Here is a 27,845-nt window from a genome sequence, read left to right as displayed (position 1 = left end):
ATATTCTTCATGCATCTGCTCTCCACCCCCTCTCCTTATATCTCTTCCATCATCTCTTTTACCTGCAGTTCCTGTTTTATATTGTTTGAGATGGGCAAATGAATGGGGGTATCAATTTAATGCAGCAAAATGTAAGGTCTTGAGGTTTGGGAAACATGGATGGGTTGCTGCATACTTTATGGGAGGAGGTATACTGGAGGAAGTAGGGGAGACAAGAGATCTGGGGTTAATGATTGATAGAAACCTGAAGTTCAGGGGACATATTGCAAAGGTGGTGAAGGTAACACAGAGGATTGCTGCAATTATGAGAAGGACACTGACCTGCAGAGATAAGAGGGTGATCATTCCGTTGTATAAGTCTTTGATCAGACCACACTTGGACTATTGTTCTCAGATTTGGTCCCCAGGATTTGAAGGGGATAAATTAACTGTGGAAAGGATACAAAGACGGATGACAAAGATGGTTTCAGGACTGTACAAGGATAGTTATGAGGATCGGCTGAGAGAATGTGGACTGCAGAGTTTGGTGGATAGAAGGAGGAGAGGTGGGGGCCTTGTTTAACTGGGCGATGCCCGGTTAAACAAGGCCCCCGTTGTTTTCGCCAGGGAACCAGGGCGAACAGCGAAAAGTCAGATACTGGAACAAATCTGAAAACAAACCCCAACTCAACATCACCAGAGTTAAAGATCTGTACTATCAACGTAAGAAGCCTGAATGGCAAAGAAATGGAGCTAGCTGAGGAATTAGATAAGTACCAGATCGACATAATAGGGGTGACTGAAATAAAAAAGACCAAAACTGGTGAGATCTTTCTGAGCAATAAATACAAAATGCTATATTCAGGCAATGAAACTCAAGGAAAAGAAGGAGTAGCCATAGTATTCAACTATGGCTACTCCTTCTTTATACGAGGATAATCTTCTTGAATGGCAGTCAGTCTCAAGTAGAGTAATGTGGGCAAATATGAGAATGGGGAACTGGACAATGAGACTTATTTGTGCCTATGGTCCCACAGAAGGTTCTACTAAGGTAGAAGTGGAGGAATTTTTTGAGGCTTTAGAAAGAGCAACTGACACAATGAAAAAGGAAAAGTTGGTCCTTGTTGGGGATCTAAATAGTAGAGTAGGAAATGATTGTGAGACATACAAAAATATTTTGGGAAAATTTGGAGAAAAGAGCAAAGCTAATAATAATGGCAAATATCTGTTGGATTTCTGCTCAGGACATGGACTGGTTATTACTAACACCATGTTCCAACATAAAAATGTGCACAAATTCATATGGAGAGAAGAGGCTAGGAATAAGAAAAGTCTCATTGACTATGTTATTGTTGATAGTGATGTTTTCTCCCTGGTGCAGGACACTAGGGTTTGCAGAGGATTTGAAATTGGAAGTGATCACTATTTAGTCTTGAGCAGGATAAAATTGAATTTTATATTGAAAAGAATAACATGTAAGAAAGTTTTAAAGTGAATAAAAGTTAAGCAGCTCTCAGATGTGAACTGTAGACTAAAATACACAAAGATTATTGAAAAAAAAATGAAAGAGTTTGAGAATAGGAATCAAACCTTGGAGAGTCAGTGGCAAACTCTGAAGAAACATGATTGATTCTGCCAGAGAGGCATGTGGTGAGGTTGTCTGCAAGGATAAAAAAATCAGAACCCCCTGGTGGACACAGGAAGTTAAAGAGGCAGTGAAGGAAAAGAAGAAAGCATATCAAAAGTCCCTGGCAAATAAGTCAGCTTTTGCTCTTAGAGAATACAGAGACAAATGTAAGAAAGCTAAACACTGTGTAAAACTAGCTAAACAAAAGTCATGGGATGACTTTGGCAAGAATATAGAAAATAAATATCAAGAAGGTGGCAAAATATTCTGGAGGTTGTTGAAAAAGCTTAGGAATGGAGGATAGAGTGCTGTAAAAGGAGTTAGAGATGATAAAGGTGACATGAAAACAGGAGAAAAAGATATCCTTGAAGTATGGAGTAATTACTTTGAAAAAGTGCTAAATAAAACAAGCAGTGATGACAGCACAGTGGTAAAAAACACTGACCAGTCATGCAGGCAGGAATACATATCCATACTTGAAGTAGAAAAAGCCATCAAAGGCTTGAAATGTGGAAAAGCAGCTGGAGTGGATGATATTCGACCAGAAATGCTGAAGTATGGTGGTATAAGAGTCTTACAGTGGCTGCACTGCACAGTTCAGAAAGCCTGGACAGAGGGACGAATTCCCAATGATTGCAGTAGAGCTCTCATAGTAACCATATATAAAAAGGGAAATAAAACTGAATGTGAGAATTACAGAGGTATTTCCCTACTGAGTGTTCCTGGTAAGATCTATGCAAGTATACTTGAGAAACGGTTGAGAAGAATTGTGGAAGAAAAGCTTGGTGAAGGACAAGCTGGATTCGGGCCAAACAGAGGCTGTCAGGATCAGATCTTCACTTTACGACAAACAGTCGAGAAAGCATGCGAATATAACAAAGATCTGTATTTAAGTTTCGTCGATTTGGAAAAGGCATATGATAAGGTGCCAAGAGAGAAGTTATTCAATACGCTGCAGTTATATGGTGTCAATGGGGCATTATATCAAGCAATACTTAGTCTTTATTTGATTTGTAAGTCAGCAGTTAGAATTGAAGGAAGTACAGGAAGATGGTTTAATGTTAATTCTGGTGTGAGACAAGGATGTACATTATCCCCCCTCTGTTATTCATTATCTATATGGATCACATTATGAAGGAAAGTGGTATTAAACATGATATCAAAATTGGAGATGTTAATGTCAGCTCTTTGCTTTATGCGGATGATGTTATACTTCTAAATAAATCCATTACAAGTCTGCAAGATTCTCTGACTAAATTGAATAGCTGTTGTAATAGATATGGTATGAAGGTCAGCAATAAAAAGACAAAGACAATGTAGTAAATAGGCAGAATCATTGAAAATGTCAACTGTGTTGTGAATGGAGAACCTGTGGAACAAGTAAAACATTTCAGCTACTTAGGCACGATTTTTACTGAAGATGGTAAATTAAATATAGAAATAGACAACAGAATCAGCAAAGCTGGTATGGTGGGAAGTCAATTGAATAAATTCATATGGAGAGGAATTAGTCGGAACACTAAATTAGCTGTATACGAGACAGTGTTCAAACCAGTTTTAACTTATGGATCTGAGAGCTGGGTCAGAAGTAAAACACTTGACCAAAGACTAGAGACCGCAGATATGAGAGTCCTGAGAATGATTATAGGGAGTGAACAGATGGCATCAATGGCAATATCATATTAAAAACGAGGATATTAGGAAAGAACTTGACATTGTCAGCATCCAGGAATGCGTTAGCAGAGCTAATCTCAGGTGGTATGGTCACCTAAACAGAATAGGCGAGGAAAGATCAGCAAAGTAAGTGTTCTCTGCCCGGTTGGCAGCAAAACGACCCAGAGGAAGACCAAGATATAGGTGGACTGATACTGTACAAAGTGCCTTAGATGATAGAAATATAAGATCTGATAATGTTGAAGTCTTGACAAGTAACAGACTGATTTGGAGGAAAATTGTAGATAGGAAGTTAGTAATGATATAATTTTTTCATGTAGTACTATCATATCCTGTACACCCCCTTGTGGGTACATGGCAGGAATTTGATGATGATGATTATGATGGTCATCCACTTTACACCAAATTGTGTCCTCTTCTTCACTCGTGGAATACAGCTTACTGTTGCTACTAACAAATATTCCTTTGCAATTTCCCAAGCACCGATGATATCCTGGCCTTCCAATTCCACCCTCCATGGAACTGCCCCAAGTTGATATCTAAGACTATCATAATCACCTGCCTTATAGTTCCACATAAGTTCCCTTTCTTTGATACTCCTGCATGTCTATTCATCTTCCAAGTCAAAACCACATGGTCACTCTCTCCAACTGGGGGTGAGAGATGTCATCTCAGTTATTATCAGCTCTTCTGATGCTATGACCAAATCCAAAACTCTTAAACTTCTTGTTCCCTCTATTACATGTTGCCTAAGATCTGTCCCTCAAGAATTCTAGAAATTCCATTCCTTATTACTACATGCATTTTCCTCTTCCCAGCTGGGAAGAGGAAAATCTCCCATAACAATCATTCTTCTTGCACTTGTCAAGTTCAACTGCCTAAACATCTCCTGCTCCTTGGTTTGTTTCAACACCCCACTAAATATCCCATTTTGGCCACCTCTACCTCACACCATATGCTTTCAAAACCATTAGTGTCACTGCCTTCCAAATCCTCCACTCTTAGAGGATATAAATCATCACTTATCATAAGCATTACTCCACCACCAGGTTTTCCTTTCCTATCCTGCCAAAAAATGCTGTATCCTGCTACTTCAATTCTGGTTATTATATCATCTTCCGTCAACCATGTCTCAGAGATCCCAATAATCTTTGGCCAAGCTGATGCTATCACTGCCACCAATTCATCTCCTTTATTTCGGATACTCCTGGCATTAGTATAAAGCATAAAAATATCAATTCTTCTATACCTAATAATTATCCTCGCCAGACCCCAGTGTACTCAGTGTTACCTGATGTTGTCTCCCTCTCCCCCCAACAAGGTAGAATAAAAACAATGGATTTCAAAAGAGGTAAGCTATGTGCTAGTGTAACTCAGTACAGCAGATTGTGAGATATGATTTAAAATAAAAAAAGTAAAGAAAGAAAGTTATGGTTCGAAGTGGTGTGATGCAGTAGTGCTACAGCACTCTTTTTTGAATATATGTTTAAATCTGAAATGGCAATGGTGTAGTAGACAAATCTTAGACCAGATATTTCAGCCTTATTATAGATGATAAAAAGACTGGTGTTTATGTAGTTTTTTCTCAATAGAATATCATGTTTAACCAAGGTAGATGGCAATCCCAAGGAATTAGGTAAACATGCAGGGTCTAGAGGCCTAAAGTACTTTGAAAAAGTACTGTGTATGACCTCAAGATTATCTAATTGTTAGCCACCTCACGATACTAATGTACAACAGTTTTACAACCCTTCCTGAGTGGGGGTTGTTATATATTTTATGATAAAATGTACCACAATGAATATTCAACAACCACAATTAAATCATTATTTTGCATTAATTCAACAAATTAAATCAACATTTTAGATATCAATATAATTGTTTAGCTGCTAAGAGCAATTGTTCTGCGTTTGACATACTTTAAAAAAATAGTCACATAATAATATTCTTCTCCTCCTGTAGTCCTAAATGAACCGTTGGATCATTCACGGTAGGTGATACTCTTTGTTAGCCTCCTCCAGTTGTCTCAGTTGTTCTTGATGTCAGTTAAGAAAGGGAGGAATTTGTCCATTTTTTGATGTTATCAGTCCATTTTAATTGAGGTCGACCCCTAACCCTTGATCCTGGAATGATTCCTTCTAGTGCTTGCTTTGGAATGCCATTAGCCCTCTCCACATGTCTGAACCATTTCATCTGTCTTCTTCTGATGACTGTCAGAATATTTTCCCTTTTTCTCCCATCTATTGAATCAATCAGATTTTGGACATCTTCATTGGTTTCGTGAGCAGTATAGGGAATTCTCAAAAGTCCTCTGTAAGTTTTCATTTCAAAAGACAGGAGTCTCCTCTCATCTTTCTTCAATAAAGTCCAGGCCTCACAGCCATACAAGAGGACAGAATTCACCAAGGTGTCAATTAGTCTTAGTCTGGTTGTGATTGCTATTCTGTTATCCACAATGGTTTTAACTTCTGTAGGGCCACGGTTACCTTAGCAATTCAGTATTTAATGTCGGTTTTTGAATGACCATCTTGACTCAACGTGCTTCCTAGATAAGTGAATTTTTTTTTACATTCTCAATTTGCTTATTGCCAATTTGTATCTTTAAGAATTCAATGTTTGATTTTGAGGTTATCATTGTTTTTGTTTTTTGTAGGTTTATGTATAATCCATATTTTTTTTAATGTTCCGAAAACACAGCCGGTTATCTCTTGTAATTCTTCTTCACTTTTTGCCAGAATATCGATATCGTCAGCAAAACATAAGTTATTTATTCTTAGTCCATCAACTACTATTCCAGTGCCATATTCATAAAGAGCTTCATCTGTGACATATTCCAGAAAACAATTAAAAAGAAGAGGGGACAAGATGCATCCCTGTCTTACCCCCTGTTCTTCCTGGAATGGTTCACTGCTGTAATTTTTAATTTCAATTCTCATATCAGATAAGGAATAAAGAGATTTAATAATCCTAATGATTTTGTTGTCAATACCATAATGTTCTAAAATTTTCCATAATACCTCGTGCTATATGGAGTCAAAAGCTTTTTTTGAAGGTCTAAAAAGTTGTGACAGACTATTTTGTTATGTTCTATGTATTTTTCGCCTAGTATGTGTATTGTAAAAATATGGTCAATTATACTTCTGGACTGCCAGAAACCTGCTTGTTCATCTGATAGTTTGCTTTCTATTTTCTTTTCGATTCTTGACAAAAGTATTTTAACAGGATTTTGCTTGGATGACTAATAAGGCTTACTGTTCTATAGTTGCTACATTTATTGCTGTTTCTCTTTTTAGGAATAGGTACATGCTCAGAAGTCCGCCAATCAGAAGGCCAAGTCTCTGTATTCCATACGTCCTGGAATAAATTTAGCAAGGTGTCTATGATGGTGTCACCTCCTTTGCATATCAGTTCCACTGTGACACCATCACTTCCCAGTGATTTTCCTATTTTTGAGGAGCTAACTGCTTCAATAACTTCTTTTAATATCGGGTAATCTCCTTCCTCCGAACCTCCTGGCAACATTCCATCCAAAATATCATCGGTCAGTTGAGGGTCTTTTTGAAAAAGTTTGGTTGCGTAACATTTCCATCTATCAACTATTTTCTCGTGATAGGAGTTCCATCTTCTATGCTCCAATTAATTGCGGTAAAAGGTTTGGTTTACTTATTGATAATTTGAAAAGCACTTTTAGAATTATTTTTATTTAAGTCCTCTTCTATATTTTTGCATTCATCCAATATCCATAAGTTTCTAGCACATTTGATTTCTTTTTTTAATAATCTTAGTAACATTTTTATACTGTTCTCTATTATCACCGCTATTAATATGAGATTTCAAATATCTTCTTTCGTTGCATAGGTCCAAAATGTTTTTGGTTATCCATGGTTTATTTAATTTCCTTTTGTATCCAAGGATTTCTTCAGCTGTCTCAGTTATCGTTCGTGAGAAGTATTTGGTTTTAGATTCGATACTATTATATTTCTTGAAGCTTCTGTCAAAAATTTGTTTTAATTTGTATTTAAATAGTGGATTTATTTGGGGATCTTTTAATTTTTCTATATTATATCTTTTACGTGTTGATTTTGTAGGTAATCTTTCCCTCATTTTCATATTCACAGTTGCGATGACCATGTTGTGGTCGCTGCCAATGTCGGCTCCAGGAAATGATCTGGTTCTTGTGAGGTTGATAGAGTTAGGTTAGGTTTATGCTTACAAGGATAAAGTCAATTTGGTTGTGTGTTTTACCAGTCCATGTCCATCTTCTGGAAGGTTTATGGGGAAATAGAGTGTTAGTAATGAAGAGGTTTTGAATTGATCAATTTAGTGAGGTAAAATTGATCAATTCAAAACCTCTTTCATTTGTCTCCCCATAACCATACGGTCCGACAAATGGGAGATAATCCTTGCCGATGCCTGTTCCAATTTTGGCATTCCAATCGCCCTGTACATCAAAAGGTCTTTTCTATTCACTCTGGTGATTGTTTCATTAAGTTGACCATAAAACTCCTCTACTTCGGAGTCCTCATGATCTGTGGTTCGGGCATAGACCTGTATGATGGTGATATTGAGTGGTTTTCCTCTCAGGCAGACTAGAGCAATTCTGCTATTTATAGGGTTGATTTCCATGACAGAATTTCATGATGATTTGTGTATCAAAAACCCAACACCTTTTTTTCCACTGCAGTCACATCCAGGGTAAAAAAGCAAATGTCCTTCATCTGTTGTTAGCTCTCCTGTTTTGGGCCATTGAATTTCACAAAGTCCCATAACAGTCCATTCATATCTTTTTAGTTCGTGCTGTAGTAATTTGAGTTGACCGTAGCAGAGTCCTAATATTCCAAGTTCCGGTCATTAAATGGTTGCGGAATCTGAATCTGGATCCAGTTTTTCCATTATTTTTGTCAGTGATAGTGGTAGCGCCAGTCACTAACTTCTCATTGCCACCCCTGAAGCTGCTACCAAATGGCAATGCAGACCTTGCTGAACCGGGCGACGTCCAAACCGGCATGGTGTGCTGTGTTAAATCCTTCCCCATTATTGTCTAATGGGCAGTAAATTAAGACAGATGGTGTAAATCTCCTCTTCTGCCTTCGCCTGCTAGCATTTAGCTGGGCATAGTGGGATGGCCTTCATGCCTTGGGAGGCCCTACCAGGGTTAATGATACTCCCAACGTGCTTCACCCATCCCGCCTAGGGCCATCCCCAACCATGGTGAGGCAGCATAGCAGGACTTGGGGGGGGGGGTAATAATATTATTTAATAATTATTAATTGATATGAATAATAGTTTAAATATAATAAATAATATTATAATACTGCTCTTGCTTTTGGAGAAACATTGCAATGTCGTTGATTTCTATATCATTTGTAAGTAGCTTTCCCATAAATTAAAGTTGCCAAGAAATTATATTCTTGGTTTCATCCTTTATCCAAGAGTAAGCAAACAAAGTTTGCACGTGAAGTAACTTCATGACTGGACAACTTGCATATAGAGAGAGCCTAATGACTTTGCATCAGTTGCCTTAGTATACCATAATGCAAGGCACATATTCTTACAGACATGCGTAATGCATAGCATTACACATCTGTAAGGGAGATCGGGGAAGAACCGGTCATCCCTGGAAACAGTATAAAGAGGGTGTGAGTAGGGGAGTGAGAGGCAGGTTTTTTTCGTGCAGAGTTGTAAATGATTGGAATGCCTTGCCTGAGAGTGTGGTGTCTGCAAGGAGTCTGAGTGTGTTTAAGACACGGTATGATGAGCTGTGTGTATGATAAAAGAACCTCCCAGATGAGTCTTTGACTCCATAAGGTCTTTGGGTAATAATAATAATTACGAACTGATTTCGACCTTTATTGAAGTGAAAAACTAAATGGGTGCTCATCATAGGCCTAAAGTATTATATTATATAGGGGAGCAAGAGAGCCTGATAGTATTAGGAGAAAGAAAAGAGAGATAGATAGTATGAAAGGTAGAGAAAAGGTCTCAAGCTCCTTTATATCATTATATAGCCAAAGGCCATCAGTTTTCCTTTTTCACCAATCTTGTATAAATGAACAACCAAAGGACCAATTCAAACTAAGGTGCAAAGACGACTGATACACAGGTGGTTAACCTTATCTAAGTTACTGCCTTAAGTTGGCCTTCTCTGCCCGGGATTGTTCTCCAGTCATCCCTGCAATTGCCTATAAGACCACAATGAATAAAGAGGATGGAACTATTTAAAAAACATATAATAGCAAAAATAGATTCATTAGTTGGCATTTGTGCATGAAGTCGCTTCAAAACTGGTTTGCTTACACTTGGATACAGGATGAAACCAAGAATATAATTTCTTGGCATCTTTAATTTATAGTACATCCAAGTGGAAAAATTTCAACATTTATCTCTAATCCAGAGTATTTCAGTAATAAGGTGTGACACCTTTTGGCTATGTATATATGGAAATATGACTTTTACATTACTTCAACCTTGGTAGCAATTCTGGGTTTGGCTCCTACTGATGAGATCCCAATGAAGATATTGCCAATACCAAGAAGTTAAAAAGGAATTTCTTCAACTATCAAAGAAGCATGGAGGCTTTGAACGTCCAGTTTTAAAATTCTGTTATTTAAGCAATACAGCTTCAAAAATCCATGAAATATTGCAGACCAATCATACATTCACAACCTTCTCTGGTACTACCTGGGTTTTCATCTTTCTCTGTTCAGAGTAAATGATTATAAATGTCCAAAAGATTGTTCTTGAATACTACAACACTCTGTGCTTAACTCTACTACTACTACAACAACACTCTGGCATTGACATTCTTTCTATTAAAAAAAATAAAATTTATTATTTCCATTTCTTTCTGGATCAGAAATTTCTTATACTTAGTGCCTCTAAACAAGACAAGAACAACAACAGAAAAAGGACTTTGGTTCAAATCCCAGAGAAAATGCAGGGTTTGTCCTCTTGGGTATGTTTTTTATTCCACAATACACACCATCTAAAAATTATTAGTCAGACAGCAAACTAGAGAGAATGAACTTCTGATGAGCAGACTGCACAGAGGGAATTAACTATCCTACTGTGACAGGCCACTGAGCTTAACACATCACAGAGAAAGTGAAGTAAAGGAGTTTAAATAGATAAAGAAATAATAAATTAATCAATAATTAAAGGTAAAAAAAAGCTGTGGCATGCATGCAGCAAAGCTATCTGTGATAGCTGGTTTGCTTTTCATTTATGTCAATATAATCTATTATGTAGTATATACACTATCTACTGTTATATCTTTATCTTTGGTGTCTTATGGCTTATTTATCTAAAACTATCTTTATCAGTTATTATTTAATTTTAGTACTTTACTTATTATCAGTTAATTCGTTTGCCGACAAATTTGTATTATTTAATGACTGCGCCAGCCGGCAACTAATTCTGATATACTATCCAAGATTACTTAGAAAGAAAATGCAGGGATCATGAAGTATGCAGTCGTGGTCCCGCTTCTTTTGTTACTAGTGGATTCCCCTTTTATACACGGTTCGTAATTTTCCAAGCGGTAATTCAATCCACAGAAAGCATGACAAACTCATTCGATTCACACATAAAGAAATACATTTATTTTAGCACAATACATTTATATTTTAGCACAATACATTTTGTGCTAAAATACATTTATTTTAGCACAAAACATACAGATACATGTTAGTTAAACCTTTAACTAAAATAGAGTCTGGGTTCCCTCCTTTTCTTAATTTAACACATCTAAAAATTTCTACACTGTAATCCTTTATATTAACACAAATCTTTCACTTCTATACATAGCTATCCTCAGACTCTGACAACATATACTAAATTACCTATTTACTACTACACATGCAAATTACATACACATACAAATCAATTCTGTAACTCTGACATAGATTTCTTGAGGCAATGCTCCTTCTTATATTTTAGACTTAATCCTCCCCTAAAATTTTAGTTAGCATTCAATTAGGTTTTAACAGTATAACATAATTGTCCTTTAGACACAAACAGTTCGTAGCCTCGGTCTCCTACTTGGCTCAAGCCTAAGATGCCTTTTTTTTTTTTTTAGATATAGACAAAATGTCCAAAAATGCACAGACAGTTCTTGTAACACTTTACGGAAATGGGCTGTGTTCTTAAAGATCAGTTCTCCTTACTCCACGGTTACTCCGATATTAATATGAAAAGATTTCTGCTTACCGTTCTTGCTTTATCTGGATATTCAGATCTCCTTACTGTACTTTTTTTAATGGCAGCTTCACTATTCCTTTGTTCCACACGAAACGAAACACTCTTACACTGATTAATACACTGACGTTAACTCATCAGTGGCCCTTTCTTCTTAGGAATCTGGACGCACTATAGCTGCAGCTTTGATCCATGTAGCACACATAGCAAGGGGAGATTCTCGCTACGCATGGCAGCAAGCTTTCCACAACTATACAGCTTTCCGCACAGGAAAAACCAGGTACCGACGAAACGAGAAGAAAAAGAGGGCGATTCAAATCCCCGCCGAAACCTATATACTACAAAACAGCACCCTCACTCAGTGGTGTCGTTATACGTATGGCAGCTGCCGATCGGATACCATGGTCATGAACTGTCTTTGACATGGCCAAAAACTATTATTAGCTTGTACACATCTTTTTAGAATTTATACATGACTTTCTACCTTAATTAGCTTAACAAACCTCCTCTATTTAGTTTATGGGATACTTTAACACTGCTTAGAATTTACAAATCTGAATATATACATGTTCTTGGGTTATTAATGTGCAGATTTTCTATCTGGAGGCATAAGTATGTCCTTATCCACTCCTTCTGAAGTAACCATGTGTTGGTCGGAAAAGGGGGATGACTCATCAATTTTCTCGACACAACACTACCAATAATTGCCAGACACCCTTGTTATTTGAAGTTATGGAACATTCTAGGTTTGTTAATAATATAAAATCCTATGTACAGATAGTAGGAAGCAACATTTCATCATAGCAGTTGAATACAGGTGGTATGATAACAAAAATGTCACATGTACCATTGCCACACAACTGGAAAATCCAAAATCAATGGTTGGCAATGTGATCAACAAACTGAGATATTCTGGTATCACTAGTGCAGGAAAACACCCAGGGTGACTGCTGAAAATCATTGACAGGGACAGGAGGGTGTTAAAATGGGTGGCATGCAAAAACTGGCTACAATTGGCACAGGCCATCTGTGATGAGTTCGAAAGCACTGATAGCACCATAGTGACCACTAATATTGTGCAAAAATAACTCCATTTATTGGATTTCCACAGAAGAGCAGCATCACGCTAGCTGAACATGACAACAACGAACAAGGTAGCTCATCTGGCCTGGTGCAAAGAGCTTGTGAACTGAACAATTGACCAGTGGAAAATGGTACTCTGGAGCAATATCCAGTCTGATGGCAGGGTGTGGAGGCAGCTTGGTGAATGCTTGTTATCCCAGTGTGTTGTACCCACAGTAAAGTTTAATGGTGGAGGAGTAATGGTGTGGGTTGCATTTAGCTGGTTTGGAGTGGGACCACTGGTTGTTGTCCGTGGTTCCATGAAGGCAGCTCAGTACTTTGATATTCTGGATAATCAGGTACTGGATACACTGTGGAGTTTTTTTGGAATGGACCCATTTTACTATCAAGACGATAATGCTCCATGATACAAAGATGCAGCTGTTATGGAATAGTATGAAGAGATGGGTGTTAAATGACTGTGCTGGCCTGTGCAGAGTCCTGACCTCAATCCCATGAAATGTCTATAGGATGAATTGGAGCAGTGGTTGAGGTCCAGAGCAGCATGTCCTCGATCTGTTACTGAATGTGCTGCTTTAATGGAGGAATGGAGACAAATTCTTCCACCTGATGTCTGTCGTACATTGGTGGAAAGCCTCCCTTATAGGATACATGAGATGATCAAAGCCGAAGGTGGAATATCCAATATTAAGGTTTGCCTGCTGGTATCAATTGTAAATTGCTAAAGTGTTCAGAAAATTATTGGTAGATAGTGTATGTTTATATGTATTTATTTACATTAACTGAAATTCAGTACAAGAACATTTTTAGGAGAGAGAAAATCAATGTTCTAATATATAAATAGATCATTTTATTTATAATTAATGACTTAGTTCTACAGCAAGCACTTTATTTTTTAAAAAATGTTAATTTATTAGAAAATACATTAAACATTACCTGGAGGTCCGCGTGGTCCAAGTTCTCCATGCTCTCCTTTTATGCCTGGAATACCAAATCCAGATAAGCCCTTGATTCCTGGTAACCCAGGAAATCCTAACGCCCCAGGCTGGCCCTTATTACCAGGTCTACCAGATAGTCCAGGTGATCCAGGAATTCCGGGAATTCCTGGTTGACCTTTACCTCCTATCAGATTAATATAAAATGAAATATATGAATAACACATGATGTTCAGAAATATGGTATGTTTATTTTTTTTCTATGTTATAATTTTACTCCTTGTTTTATGTTAGAAGCATAACTAACTGCTATAGAAGTTTCATGCTAAAAGGAAATAAAAATTATTAATTTAGACACACACACACACACACACACACACACACACACACACACACACACACACACACACACACACACACACACACACAGAGAGAGAGAGTGAGAGAGAGAGAGAGAGAGAGAGAGAGTTGGATAATAATACAAAATAATGCTAAATATATGAAGAGCCAAAGGCTTCAATTTGGCGACATATAACTTGTTTAAGTTAAGGGATATTACATCCCATATTGTTTCTTAGCCGAATAAGAAACTCAGAAAAGTTTCATGCCGAATATAGAAATTATATAAAGTTTGGTGATTCCAAGCGTAAGCAAAATACCTGGATAGCAGCAACTGACCCTTGAAGGTAGTGCAAGCTGAGGCAACTCATAGCAAAGGTGGAGCAAGTTCCGATCACTATTCTTGATATTTACCCATAATGTGAACTTAGCTCCTAGGAGCTGTATTACTGTTCTACATTATGAGAGAAGGTCACTACCCAGACCAGTAATATCCCTTAACTTAAACCAGTTATATGTTGCCGAATTGAAGCCTTTGGCTCTTCATATATTTAGTAATTTATTAGGACACCACTTGGCAATTCTCATAGAAGGGATGTAAGTTCTGTTCGCTAAAAACTTGGTATTAATTAGGTCTACCTACTCACTGATGAGACCTCAATAAAGGTTGAAACTGGTCTGGGTAGTGACCTTCTCTCATAATGTAGAACAGTAATACAGCTCCTAGGAGCTAAGTTCACATTATGAGTAAATATCAAGAATAGTGATCGGATCTTGCTCCACCTTTGCTATGAGTTGCCTCAGCTTGCATTACCTTAAGGGTCAGTTGCTGCTATCCAGGTATTTTGCTTACGTTTGGAATCGCCGAACTTTATATAATTTCTATATTTGGCATGAAACTCTTCTGAGTTTCTTATTCGTCTAAGAAACAATATGGGATGTAATATCCCTTAACTTAAACAAAATAATGTTTTTTTATGGAAATCAACTTCTAAATACAGTTGTATAAGAAGCAAAAGATTGTTATTATTTGGGATTCCCTGGAGTCACAAGACTCATCATGGGAGAACCATCTTAGATAACACAAAGTATTAACAAATCACATTGACATCAAGCATATTTAATTCCTATATATCTCCAGCTTGCTCACAATAAGTCATCACTCCTATTTTCTCTATACTTCAGCTTCTCACGATTTCACCCTGATGAGGATTGAAACACCATTATAAATTGTATATTGAATACCATAAGTATCTCCTCTGCAGCAGTTACTATTCCACCACTATCCATTAAAATTATCTTACCACAATCATTCTTCCTTTTATTTGTCATATATCCGAAAAACTCTATAGGGATTTTCTTGGCCTGATTTCCTTATTTATTCCATTTCATTCAAAAATAGTGATCACTTACCAAAACTTGGATATAAGCATACAGTTTAATTGGTACAGGTCAGGATGATTTCATAGCATTTCAGGGAAAAGACAATCAAATTTGAACTTACTGGAATGAAGTTTTGTCTGGTTCCAAAACAACTCAGTGCCTAGTGTCAATAGCTGGAGGAAATAAGAGATCTTGGGGTGATAGTGAATAAGGATCTGAAATTTGGGGGACACATTGCCAGAATTGTTTCTGGGAATGATGCAGAGGACGCTGACTTCTAGAAGCAGGGAGATTCTTATTCCATTGTATAAGGCTTTAATTATTCTTGTTGAGAGGCTTATACGCTGGTTAAACATGATAACTAATATTTAAGGAATTGACAGCGTATACTAGAAATATAGATTAAATAAACTTTAATTTATACTTTCCGATATTTCGGCGAACGTCACGTTGCCATCTTCTTGGGAACTTACTACAAAGACACGTGCACACAAGTACTAATAACAGCAAATGAGACTGAAGCTAGGAAGCTAGCGTTTTCCTAAAGTCCTGATGGTGCCCCCTCTTGGGCTATATTGGTAGTTCTTGGCCTTTGGGCTGAAGTTCTTCTGATAAAAGTTTCCCAAATTTGGGGCAGTCTCATGCATCCAAATCTGTTGAGGTTTGGCATGTTCCTAAGGGCCGAGGCTGATTCCATGAATAGTCTTTCATGCTTGAACTTGCTGCGGTGTATTACTGTGGCTTTCTTCCATTTTATTCTGTGGCAAGTATCCAGAGTGTGGTCTGCAAGCCCAGAGTGGCTGTACTGGTGAAATCGGATGTAATTCTTGTGTTCTGAGATTCTGATATTTGCTGTCCTGCCTGTTTGGCCAAAGTAGGACAGTTTACAGCTGCAAGGGACCTGGTATACACCAGGTAGGTCTAAGGGAAGTGGTTGGTCTTTGGTGGAGCGGATAAGAGATGCCAGTTTTCTATGTGGTCTGTAACAAGTGGTCAAGTCATGTTTTTTTAAGATTTTATTGATTTTTTCCGAGGTGCCTCTAATGTAGGGAATAGTGATGGATTTAGAGTAATCTTTTTTGTGAAGGGGAGGGGGTGGTGGGTTGTGGATAACTGGGTTAAGTATTTTTTGGATTTTTTGGAGGGGGTAGCCGTTGGCTGAGAAAGTGTCACGGATGTGATTTAGTTCAGTGGTTAGGGCTTGATCATTAGAACTGATTATTTTTGCCCTGTTGAATAATGTCTTAATAACTCCATATTGTTGTGAGGGGGGGGTGATGGGATTGTTGGTGAATGTATCTGCCTGTATGGGTGGGTTTTCTATAAACTGAGAAAACCAAGGCTCCATCAGGTTGGCAGGTGACTAGTGTGTCTAGGAAGGGGAAGTTATTGTTTTCCTCTTTTTCCAGGGTGAACTTGATTCTAGGGTGTTGGTTGTTTAAGTGTGTTAGGAAGGAGAGGAGTGAATCAGGGCCATGTGGCCAAATAGCGAAAACATCATCAACGTAGTGAAGCCATATGGTAGGTTTTTGTGGGGCTGAGTTTAAGGCTTTCTCTTCAAACATCTCCATGAAGAAGTTGGCCAAGGGTGGGGAAAGTGGTGAACCCATGGCTGTCCCCTCTATCTGTTTCACTAGAATTTTTCCTGCCAAAGAAATAGCCTGAGTTCATTGTAAACTGAAATAAGGATGAGATATCGGGAGGAAATTTAGCTTGGATTAGCTCTAAGGTTTCTTTGAGGGGGACATTCGTGAATAGGGAGGAGACATCAAAACTGACCATTATGTCATTATGTTGGAGTGTTAAGGTTTTCTATACTGGCTTTGAAGTGGGCTGAGTTTTTTTATGTGTGATGGTTTATTGCCAGTATAGTGTGAGAGCGCTTTGGCTAAATGCTTGGCTAGTTTGTAGGTGGGGGAATCAATGCCATCTCCACTATGGGACGTAATGGCACATTTTCTTTGTGTATTTTTGGGAACCCATATATGCGCGGGGGGGGGGGTCTAGAGTTATAGGGTTTTAGTCTGTTGGTAATCTCCACAGGCCAAGAAGTGACCTTCTTAAGGAGCCTATGGAGTTTTCTAATTTGTGAGTTGGTGGGATTGTAATCAATGGGGAGGTAAGTGGAACGATCTAATAATAAAGCCTTGAGCTTACCTGTGTAGTCTTTAAGATTTAGTACCATGGCATTCCCCTTATCCGCTTTGGTGATCACTATTTTTTTGTTTCTCTTCAATTCTAGTAGTGCCTTGTATTCACTACTGGATATATTGGATTTTGGAGGTTTTGCTTTATTGAGAACACAGGCTACATCCAATCTAATACAGTTGGCGATGTGGTTTGGTAGTTGGCGAATCCCGCGTTCAATTTGGATCATTAATTCCTCGGCCGGTAATTTCTTAGGAGCAATGGCGAAGTTGTGACCACGTGATAGAGCTTGGAGTGCTTCAGGCTTTAAGGTAGCTGAAGAAAGGTTAACAACAGTGTTGGTTTGTAGTTTAGGTTTGGACGCCGAGTTCTTTATTAATTTATCAAACTTGTTGATATGTCGGCTCCGTACTCGTTCAAATTCTGTTTTAGCTGCCGTACACGAGATGCCATGTAGGACTGACCAAAGCTTGTGATTCAGCGTAAGTGAAAGCTCATTTTCTAGCGTTGAAATAGCTCTGTTTATGTCGGCTAGGGAACCGCGTGTAGCGGTAATTTGCTCCCGAAGTAATGCCTGGCTAGCGCGGTTGTAAATGCGGAGAGCTTTCTGTGAGACGAAGCGGTGTTTAAATTTAACACAGTTCGGGATGACTTGATTATCTCCGTATTTACAACCACGCTATCCAGGCATTACTTCAGGAGCAAATTACCGCTACACATTCATCCTGGAAAAAGAGGAAAACAATAACTTCCCCTTCCTAGACACACTAGTCACCCGCCAACCTGATGGAACCTTGGTTTTCTCAGTTTATAGAAAACCCACCCATACAGGCAGATACATTCACCAACAATCCCATCACCCCCCCCCTCACAACAATATGGAGTTATTAAGACATTATTCAACAGGGCAAAAATAATCAGTTCTAATGATCAAGCACTAACCACTGAACTAAATCACATCCGTGACACTTTCTCAGCCAACGGCTACCCCCTCCAAAAAATCCAAAAAATACTTAACCCAGTTATCCACAACCCACCACCCCCTCCCCTTCACAAAAAAGATTACTCTAAATCCATCACTATTCCCTACATCCGAGGCACCTCGGAAAAAATCAAAAAAATCTTAAAAAAACGACTTGACCACTTGTTACAGACCACATAGAAAACTGGCATCCCTTATCCGCTCCACCAAAGACCAACCACTTCTCCTAGACCTACCTGGTGTATACCAGGTCCCTTGCAGCTGTAAACTGTCCTACTTTGGCCAAACAGGCAGGACAGCAAATATCAGAATCTCAGAACACAAGGATTACATCCGATTTAACCAGTACAGCCACTCTGGGCTTGCAGACCACACTCTGGATACTCGCCACAGAATAAGATGGAAGAAAGCCACAGTAATACACCGCAGCAAGTTCAAGTATGAAAGACTATTCATGGAATCAGCCTCGGCACTTAGGAACATGCCAAACGTCAACAAATTTGGATGCATGAGACTGCCCCAAATTTGGGAAACTTTTATCAGAAGAACTTCAGCCCAAAGGCCAAGAACTACCCAGGACTTTAGGAAAACGCTAGCTTCCTAGCTTCAGTCTCATTTGCTGTTATTAGTACTTGTGTGCACGTGTCTTTGTAATAAGTTCCCAAGAAGATGGCAACGTGACGTTCGCCGAAATATCGGAAAGTATAAATTAAAGTTTATTTAATCTATATTTCTAGTATACGCTGTCAATTCCTTAAATATTAGTTATAAGGCTTTAATTAGGCCACACATGGACTACTGTGCACAGATACGGTCACCTGATTTTCAAAAGAATGAAGAAATGTTAGAAAGGATCCAGATTTGACTAACTAAAGTAGTTTCTGACCTCTGGAATGTCAAATATGAGGAAAGGTTCAGAAGATGCAATTTATTGAGTCTAGTGGATAAGAGGAAGAGGGGGAGATATGATAGAGGCCTACAAGTTAGTAAGGGGTTGTTATAAGATCAATGTTGGAGAGGTTCTACAAAAAACAGTGGGAGATCAGGGAAGAACCAGAGGTCATCCCTAGAAGCTGTATAAGGAGGGTGTGAGTAGGGGAGTGAGAAGCAGGTTTTATGAGAGAATGTGGATTACAAAGGTTAGTGGATAGAAGGAAAAGAGGAGATATGATCGAGACCTTGAAGTTAGTTAAGGGATTTTATCAGATTAATGGAGAAGAAATAATAAAAAGAGTGGATGTTACAATGGGCAGAACAAGAAGCCATCCCTGGAAGTTGTATAAAGATGTGATGAAGAAGAGGTATGAGGAGTAGATTTTTTATGTGTAGAGTTGCTAGTGAGTGGAATGCATTGCCTGAGTGTATTATGAGTGCAGATAGTGTAGATAACTTCAAAACTCATTATGAGAGACTGGTTGCTGGTTGAGTTGGCCTCCCATGACGAGTCTATTGTCTCCATGGAGTTTACCAAATAATAATAATAATAAATATAAGGAAAAAAGGTGATTCGCAAACTCAAGAGCAGTACAAAACATAAAATGAAACTGACAAGCATGGTAAGGGAAACAAGATTATGAGAATAAATTAGTCAATGAACCCAAAGGAAATGGAAAACAGTTCTTTTGCTACATGATAAGTAAAAAGAAGAATGACTCAGAAAGCATAACTTTAGTAAATACTCATGGTATGGAAGTAATAGAAGAAAGCTAAATATGGATGTTGGAAGTTTTTCCACTTGGTTATACTATAAATTAAAGAAGCCAAGAAATTATATTCTTGGGTTAATCGTTTATCCAAGTGTAAGCAAACAAAGTTTGTGCCTGAACTATTTTCAGGATTTCATATAAAGAAGCTAATGAATTCACATCACTTGCCTTAGTATCCCATAATGCAAATCACATATCTCTATGGACATGTACTGTATAATGTTCTGCATTATGGGAAGGGTCACCATCCAGACCAGTTTCGACTTTTATTGACGTCTCCTCAGTGGGAGCCAGAGGTGATATCAAGGTTAAAGAAATGCAAATTTGCTTACACTTGGATAAAGAATTAAACAAGAATATAATTTCTTGGTATATTTAATTTATAGTATAACCAATTGGGAAAACTTCCAACAACTATCTTTAATCCAGAGTACTTTAATAATAACGTGTGACACATTTTGGCTACTTGTATATGGAAATATGACTTCTGTATTACTTCAACTTTGGTCTAACTCCCACTAATGAGACCTCAATAAAGGCCGAAACCAGTCTGGGTTGAAACCAGGTGCAAATTTTGTTTGCTTATACTTCGATAAAGGATTAAACCAAGAATATAATTTCTTGGCATCTTTAATTTATAGCTAAATATGGAGTTACTGAGTTTTCCCTTTGCAAGTATGTACCATTCAGAGTGGAGATACTACAGTGCCAGATGCAATGGGGACTGATTGGAGAAAAGAAGTAGATAAATAGGAGGTTCTTAGGATATTGCAGAATCTTACTGCAAATATTGGAATGCCTTGCCTGAGAGAGTGGTGTCTGCAAGGAGTTTGAGTGTGTTTAAGACACGGTATGATGAGATGTGTGTGTGATAAAAGGACCTCCCAAATGAGTCTTTGACTCCATGAGGTTTTGGGGTAATAATAATATGACCACAGGATAAGATTAGATGAGGTATCAGCCTATGTATTATAAGAATGAGCGAGGGAAATGGCAGTGCCTTTGACTCAACTGTTTATTATAAATCTCAGCTCTAGTAATTTGATATCTGTCTTAGAGACTATTTTATGAAACTGAAATAATCCATTTCAGTTCCATAAATGTAACTTCATTAAATAATTCAGTTACAAATATGTAACTAAAATAATCCATTTCTTAAAGGAGGCTCTAAGACAGATATAACGAACTGTAAACTAATATATATCTGAGTGGTGGTGGTCATGGTAGTCTAAGTATTTGAAAGGTTGCTTAAGGAGAAAATTCAATAATGAGTGGATAGGAAGAGAATATAGGAGGGGGGGGCTGAGATTTGCAAAAGATAGGTATTAACTTAGCAATTTATTAATTTTTATAATAACATGAGAATTGAGGTGAATAAACAAAATGGATACATTATGATAATGTTACACCTGAATGGCATTTGAAACAAATGGGAATGAATATGAAGTTGGTAACACAAATAAGAGGATGGCTGATGGATGGACACCAAACACCAGTATATGGTATAATCCAAGGCAATGCAGTTGAATAATTATGTTTTAAAGAGTTCTTGTTATTTAATTTTGTATATTACTGAAATATTATTATTATTAATTATAATGAAGAGCCAAAGGCTTCAATTCAGCAACATGAACTTATTTAAGTTAAGGGATATTATATCCCATATTGTTTCTTAGCCAAATAAGAAACTCAAAGAGTTTCATGTCGAATATAGAAACTATATAAAGTTCGGCAATTCCAAGCGTAAGCAAATACCTGGATAGTGCAGCAACTGACCCTTGATGGTAGTGCAAGCTGAGGCAACTCATGTAAAAGGTGGAGCAAGCTCCAATCACTATTCTTGATATTTACCCATAATGTGAACTTAACTCCTAGGAGCTGTATTATTGTTCAACATTATGAGAGAAGGTCACTACCCAGACTGGTTTCAACCTTTATTGAGGTCTTATCAGTGAGTAGGTAGACCATGTTAATACCAAGTTTGTAGCGAACAGAACTCACTCACTGATTTTTTGTACTCACTGATGATATTCCAGGTCTACCTACTCACTGATGTCTACCTACTGATTGCCAGAAGTTCCTATTTTCCAGTGACCCTGAGAGAGAGAGAGCTCCATGTTCCAGAATCCAGTCCCTGATCCTAGTGGGAAGATCGTTTGCAATCTATTTTTTTTTCTACTGCTGTCTAAATTTGCATTGTGCCTGTTTTGCAGTCTTCCGCCTCTAACTAGTCTAGCAGGAGATTTCGGCAAACAGAGAATGCTTGGCCCTGGTTCTGAAGGTCCTTCCTTTCTGGGACTTAAGTTTTTTTTTTTCTCTAAATCATGATTTCTTTTTCACTGCGAGTAAGGATCCTTGGCATCGAAGCGGACACTGACACACCGAAGAGGATGTTGGCTAAAGCTAAAGCTCTTAGTGAAGCAGTAGGGGCAGAAAATATAGTTGGCTTTACCCCTTATGGGGCAAGCAGGTTCCAGGTAGTAGTAAAGAATGTAGAAACCAGGAACAAGTTAAGTAAAGGACTAGAATGTCAAGGAAAAAAATTTTTTCCCTTTGTAGTAGGGAGTGTTTTCAAGACAATAAGAATAGAGAGGTTCCCTGTAGAATATCTGGAGGGGGGAACTGAAATAATCAACAAAGTGTTTTCGAAATGGGGAGTTGTATGCGTCATAAACATCGCTAACAACACAGACTTCCCCGACTGGAAGACTGGCGAAGTAACTTTCCGTATGGAAATGAAGGCCGCAGTACCCAATCTTGTCTTTCTAGGTTCTGCCAGGGTAGTAGTTAGCTACCCTGGAGTTAAGAAACAGTGTTATAAGTGCGGTTCTCTCGAACATCTAGGTAAAGACTGCCCCAAGAACAAACGCAGGAACTGCATGGCGGCAAGACATGCCCTACTTCAGTGTGAGGCACCTTGCCTTAAATGTGGCACCATAGATCACAAGGTAGACACCTGCCCATCCAGAAACCAGGCAGAAAGGATGGGAGGTGCTATCATGCCAGCCACAGTAACACCAGCAGTAAATATTAATGACACAGAACGGGAAGACTTCCCAACCCTGCAGGCTGCACATAACACAATAGGAACGGAATCAAAAATGCAATAAGAAGGAAGCACCCGTAAATAAGAATGCAGAAACAACCAGCAAAGAAAGAACGGAGGAAGAAGAAACAGCAAAGGATCAAGCCACCACTACAGAAACTGCAGTGGAAGAAATAAAGGAACACAACAAACAGGAAACTACCACTTTAGATACAGAGAAGGAAAGCGAAGCAGAGGAAGAATGCGAAACAGAGGAAGAAATCGAAACTACTAAAGAAGAAGGTACACAAAAGCGGTCATGAAGCCCTGAAGAAGGGAAGATTAAAAAATCAAAACCAGGTAACACAACCTCATCGGAAGAATCAGAAGCTGATGAAATAGAGACCAAAACAACAATACAGAAAGAGATTGAAGAATTTTCTGTAGAAGAAATCAAACTAGTTATGGGTGAAAATATGTTTAAAAATGGGTTATTCTTGTTGAGAGGCTTATACGCTGGTTAAACATGATAACTAATATTTAAGGAATTGACAGCGTATACTAGAAATATAGATTAAATAAACTTTAATATATACTTTCCGATATTTCGGCGAATGTCACGTTGCCATCTTCTTGGGAACTTACTATAAAGACACGTGCACACAAGTACTAATAACAGCAAATGAGACTGAAGCTAGGAAGCTAGCGTTTTCCTAAAGTCCTGATGGTGCCCCCTCTTGGGCTATATTGGTAGTTCTTGGTCTTTGGGCTGAAGTTCTTCTGATAAAAGTTTCCAAAATTTGGGGCAGTTTCATGCATCCAAATTTGTTGAGGTTTGGCATGTTCCTAAGGGCCGAGGCTGATTCCATGAATAGTCTTTCATACTTGAACTTGCTGCGGTGTATTACTGTGGCTTTCTTCCATCTTATTCTGTGGCGAGTATCCAGAGCGTGGTCTGCAAGCCCAGAGTGGCTGTACTGGTGAAATCGGATGTAATTCTTGTGTTCTGAGATTCTGATATTTGCTCTCCTGCCTGTTTGGCCAAAGTAGGACAGTTTACAGCTGCAAGGGACCTGGTATACACCAGGTAGGTCTAGGGGAAGTGGTTGGTCTTTGGTGGAGCGGATAAGGGATATCAGTTTTCTATGTGGTCTGTAACAAGTGGTCAAGTCATGTTTTTTTAAGATTTTATTGATTTTTTCCGAGGTGCCTCTAATGTAGGGAATAGTGATGGATTTAGAGTAATCTTTTTTGTGAAGGGGAGGGGGTGGTGGGTTGTGGATAACTGGGTTAAGTATTTTTTGGATTTTTTGGAGGGGGTAGCCGTTGGCTGAGAAAGTGTCACGGATGTGATTTAGTTCAGTGGTTAGGGCTTGATCATTAGAACTGATTATTTTTGCCCTGTTGAATAATGTCTTAATAACTCCATATTGTTGTGAGGGGGGGGTGATGGGATTGTTGGTGAATGTATCTGCCTGTATGGGTGGGTTTTCTATAAACTGAGAAAACCAAGGTTCCATCAGGTTGGCGGTGACTAGTGTCTCTAGGAAGGGGAGGTTATTGTTTTCTTCTTTTTCCAGGGTGAATTTGATTCTAGAGTGTTGGTTGTTCAAGTGTGTTAGGAAGGAGAGGAGTGAATCCGGGCCATGTGGCCAAATAGCGAAAACATCATCAACGTAGTGAAGCCATATGGTAGGTTTTTGTGGGGCTGAGTTTAAGGCTTTCTCTTCAAACATCTCCATGAAGAAGTTGGCCAAGGGTGGGGAAAGTGGTGAACCCATGGCTGTCCCCTCTATCTGTTTGTAGAATTTTTCCTGCCAAACGAAATAGCCTGAGTTCATTGTAAACTGAAATAGGGCTGAGATATCGGGAGGAAATTTAGCTTGGATTAGTTCTAAGGTTTCTTTGAGGGGGACATTCGTGAATAGGGAGGAGACATCAAAACTAACCATTATGTCATTATGTTGGGGTGTAAGGTTTTCTATACTGGTGGGCTGAGTTTTTTATGTGTGATGGTGTATTGCCAGTAGTGTGAGAGCGCTTTGGCTAAATGCTTGGCTAATTTGTAAGTGGGGGAATCAATGCCATCCACTATGGGATGTAATGGCACATTTTCTTTGTGTATTTTAGGGAGCCCATATATCGCCATTGCTCGTAGGAAATTACCGGCCGAGGAATTAATGATTCAAATTGAACGCGGGATTCGCAAACTTCCAAACCACATCGCCAACGATATTAGATTGGATGTAGCCTGTGTTCTCAATAAAGCAAAACCTTCAAAATCCAACATATCCATTAGTGAATACAAGGCACTACAAGAATTGAAGAGAAACATAAAAATAGTGATCACCAAAGCGGATAAGGGAAACGCCACTGTGGTACTAAATCTTAAAGACTACACAGGTAAGCTCAAGGCTTTATTATTAGATCGTTCCACTTACCTCCCCATTGATTACAATCCCACCAACTCACAAATTAGAAAACTCCACAGGCTCCTTAAGAAGGTCACTTCTTGGCCTGTGGAGATTACAGACTAAAACCCTATAACTCTAGACCCCCCCCCCCCCCGCATATATGGGCTCCCAAAAATACACAAAGAAAATGTGCCATTACATCCCATAGTGGATGGCATTGATTCCCCCACTTACAAACTAGCCAAGCATTTAGCCAAAGTGCTCTCACACTATACTGGCAATACTCCATCACACATAAAAAACTCAGCCCACTTCAAAGCCAGTATAAAAAACCTTACACTCCAACATAATGGTCAGTTTTGATGTCTCCTCCCTATTCACGAATGTCCCCCTCAAAGAAACCTTAGAGCTAATCCAAGCTAAATTTCCTCCCGATATCTCAGCCCTATTTCAGTTTACAATGAACTGAGGCTATTTCGTTTGGCAGGAAAAATTCTACAAACAGATAGAGGGGACAGCCATGGGTTCACCACTTTCCCCACCCTTGGCCAACTTCTTCATGGAGATGTTTGAAGAGAAAGCCTTAAACTCAGCCCCACAAAAACCTACCATATGGCTTCGCTATGTTGATGGTGTTTTCGCTATTTGGCCACATGGCCCGGATTCACTCCTCTCCTTCCTAACACACTTGAACAACCAACACCCTAGAATTAAATTCACCCTGAAAAAAGAAGAAAACAATAACCTCCCCTTCCTAGACACACTAGTCACCCGCCAACCTGATGGAACCTTGGTTTTCTCAGTTTATAGAAAACCCACCCATACAGGCAGATACATTCACTAACAATCCCCCCCCCCCTCACAACAATATGGAGTTATTAAAACATTATTCAACAGGGCAAAAATAATCAGTTCTAATGATCAAGCCCTAACCACTGAACTAAATCACATCCGTGACACTTTCTCAGCCAACGGCTACCCCCTCCAAAAAATCCAAAAAATACTTAACCCAGTTATCCACAACCCACCACCCCCTCCCCTTCACAAAAAAGATTACTCTAAATCCATCACTATTCCCTACATCAGAGGCACCTCGGAAAAAATCAATAAAATCTTAAAAAAACATGACCTGACCACTTGTTACAGACCACATAGAAAACTGGCATCCCTTATCCGCTCCACCAGAGACCAACCACTTCCCCTAGACCTACCTGGTGTATACCAGGTCCCTTGCAGCTGTAAACTGTCCTACTTTGGCCAAACAGGTAGGACAGCAAATATCAGAATCTCAGAACACAAGAATTACATCCGATTTCACCAGTACAGCCACTCTGGGCTTGCAGACCACGCTCTGGATACTCGCCACAGAATAAGATAGAAGAAAGCCACAGTAATACACCGCAGCAAGTTCAAGTATGAAAGACTATTCATGGAATCAGCCTCGGCCCTTAGGAATATGCCAAACCTCAACAAATTTGGATGCTTAAATATTAGTTATCATGTTTAAAAATCGGACTGCAATAATAAAGAAATGGAGTGGACCCATTGAATCCGCAGACAGTGTATTCGTAACAATGTGAAGAGAAGATGGCCCAACGTTCCTCCTTCGGAAAGGAATTATAAGTATGCAATGGAAGGATATCTATATCGAGGACATAGCCACGGCCATTCCCAACCAGGTAACGGGTCATCTGGGAACTGACAGCGGCCGAAAGTAAGTACTTCTGCAGAACTTTGAGAAAGTTAACAGAGTCAGGGATCAAAGAAGACACTGAGTGGTTTGGAATAAATATTTTCAAAGGTTACGTCAGCTAGGAAAGTTGAGTTAGTTCACACAGGAGGGGGTTAAAAAAAATAAATAAATAAAAAATTCGCTTGCCCCAACAGGTTTATGATTATTAGTCCACAAAGGAGGGGGTAGACCTGAGAACCCAAACTGCGAAGGCTTACATCGAGGCGGTACAGCTCCTTGTGGGCTGCATCACTCGGGCCGGGTTCTCCCCCAATTCTCAGTTCTCTGGTTGATAAAGTCCACTTCAATACTGATCCCGCTATCACAGTTATTTTTTCAGTTGTAAGGCATACTTTAAGAATAATCTAAGTTCCAAATTTTAACAAACATTTTTCTCTTTTTAGGGGTTACGAGATGACGTCTCCAGACACCTGGATTAATGTAATCTAAAGTTATGTTTTTCGGGTAAAGTGAAGTGTAAATTTTAAGTTTTTTTTTTTTAGAACAGGTGTAAGGAGATTATGTTTTACAGACCTTTTAGCCACAACCTCTGGGTTATACAGCTAAACAGGTTGACTGAGGCCTCTTTTTGCCTCCTACAATCCTACTCTACCTTTCTTTA

At 38.7% G+C, this 27,845-nt stretch overlaps 1 protein-coding gene across 1 annotated transcript in view; it reads right to left on the bottom strand.

Moving 5' to 3' along the window:
* Nucleotides 1–27,845, bottom strand: part of LOC150100509 (uncharacterized) — a 1,094,033-nt gene that overhangs the window by 110,685 nt on the left and 955,503 nt on the right. Inside the window, exon 34 of the mRNA XM_090402670.1 lies at nucleotides 13,496–13,681. Coding sequence (XP_090258796.1) covers nucleotides 13,496–13,681 — 186 coding nt within the window. The remainder of the gene's footprint in view (nucleotides 1–13,495; nucleotides 13,682–27,845) is intronic.

The sequence above is a fragment of the Typopeltis vanoorti genome, chromosome 13, assembly GCF_054136105.1.
Source record: "Typopeltis vanoorti isolate ZY-2024b chromosome 13, IOZ_Tvanoo_1.0, whole genome shotgun sequence".
In the NCBI taxonomy this organism is placed as follows: domain Eukaryota; kingdom Metazoa; phylum Arthropoda; class Arachnida; order Uropygi; family Thelyphonidae; genus Typopeltis; species Typopeltis vanoorti.
The sequence above is the reverse complement of the archived record's forward strand: the minus strand, read 5'-3'. Positions and strand labels throughout refer to the sequence as shown.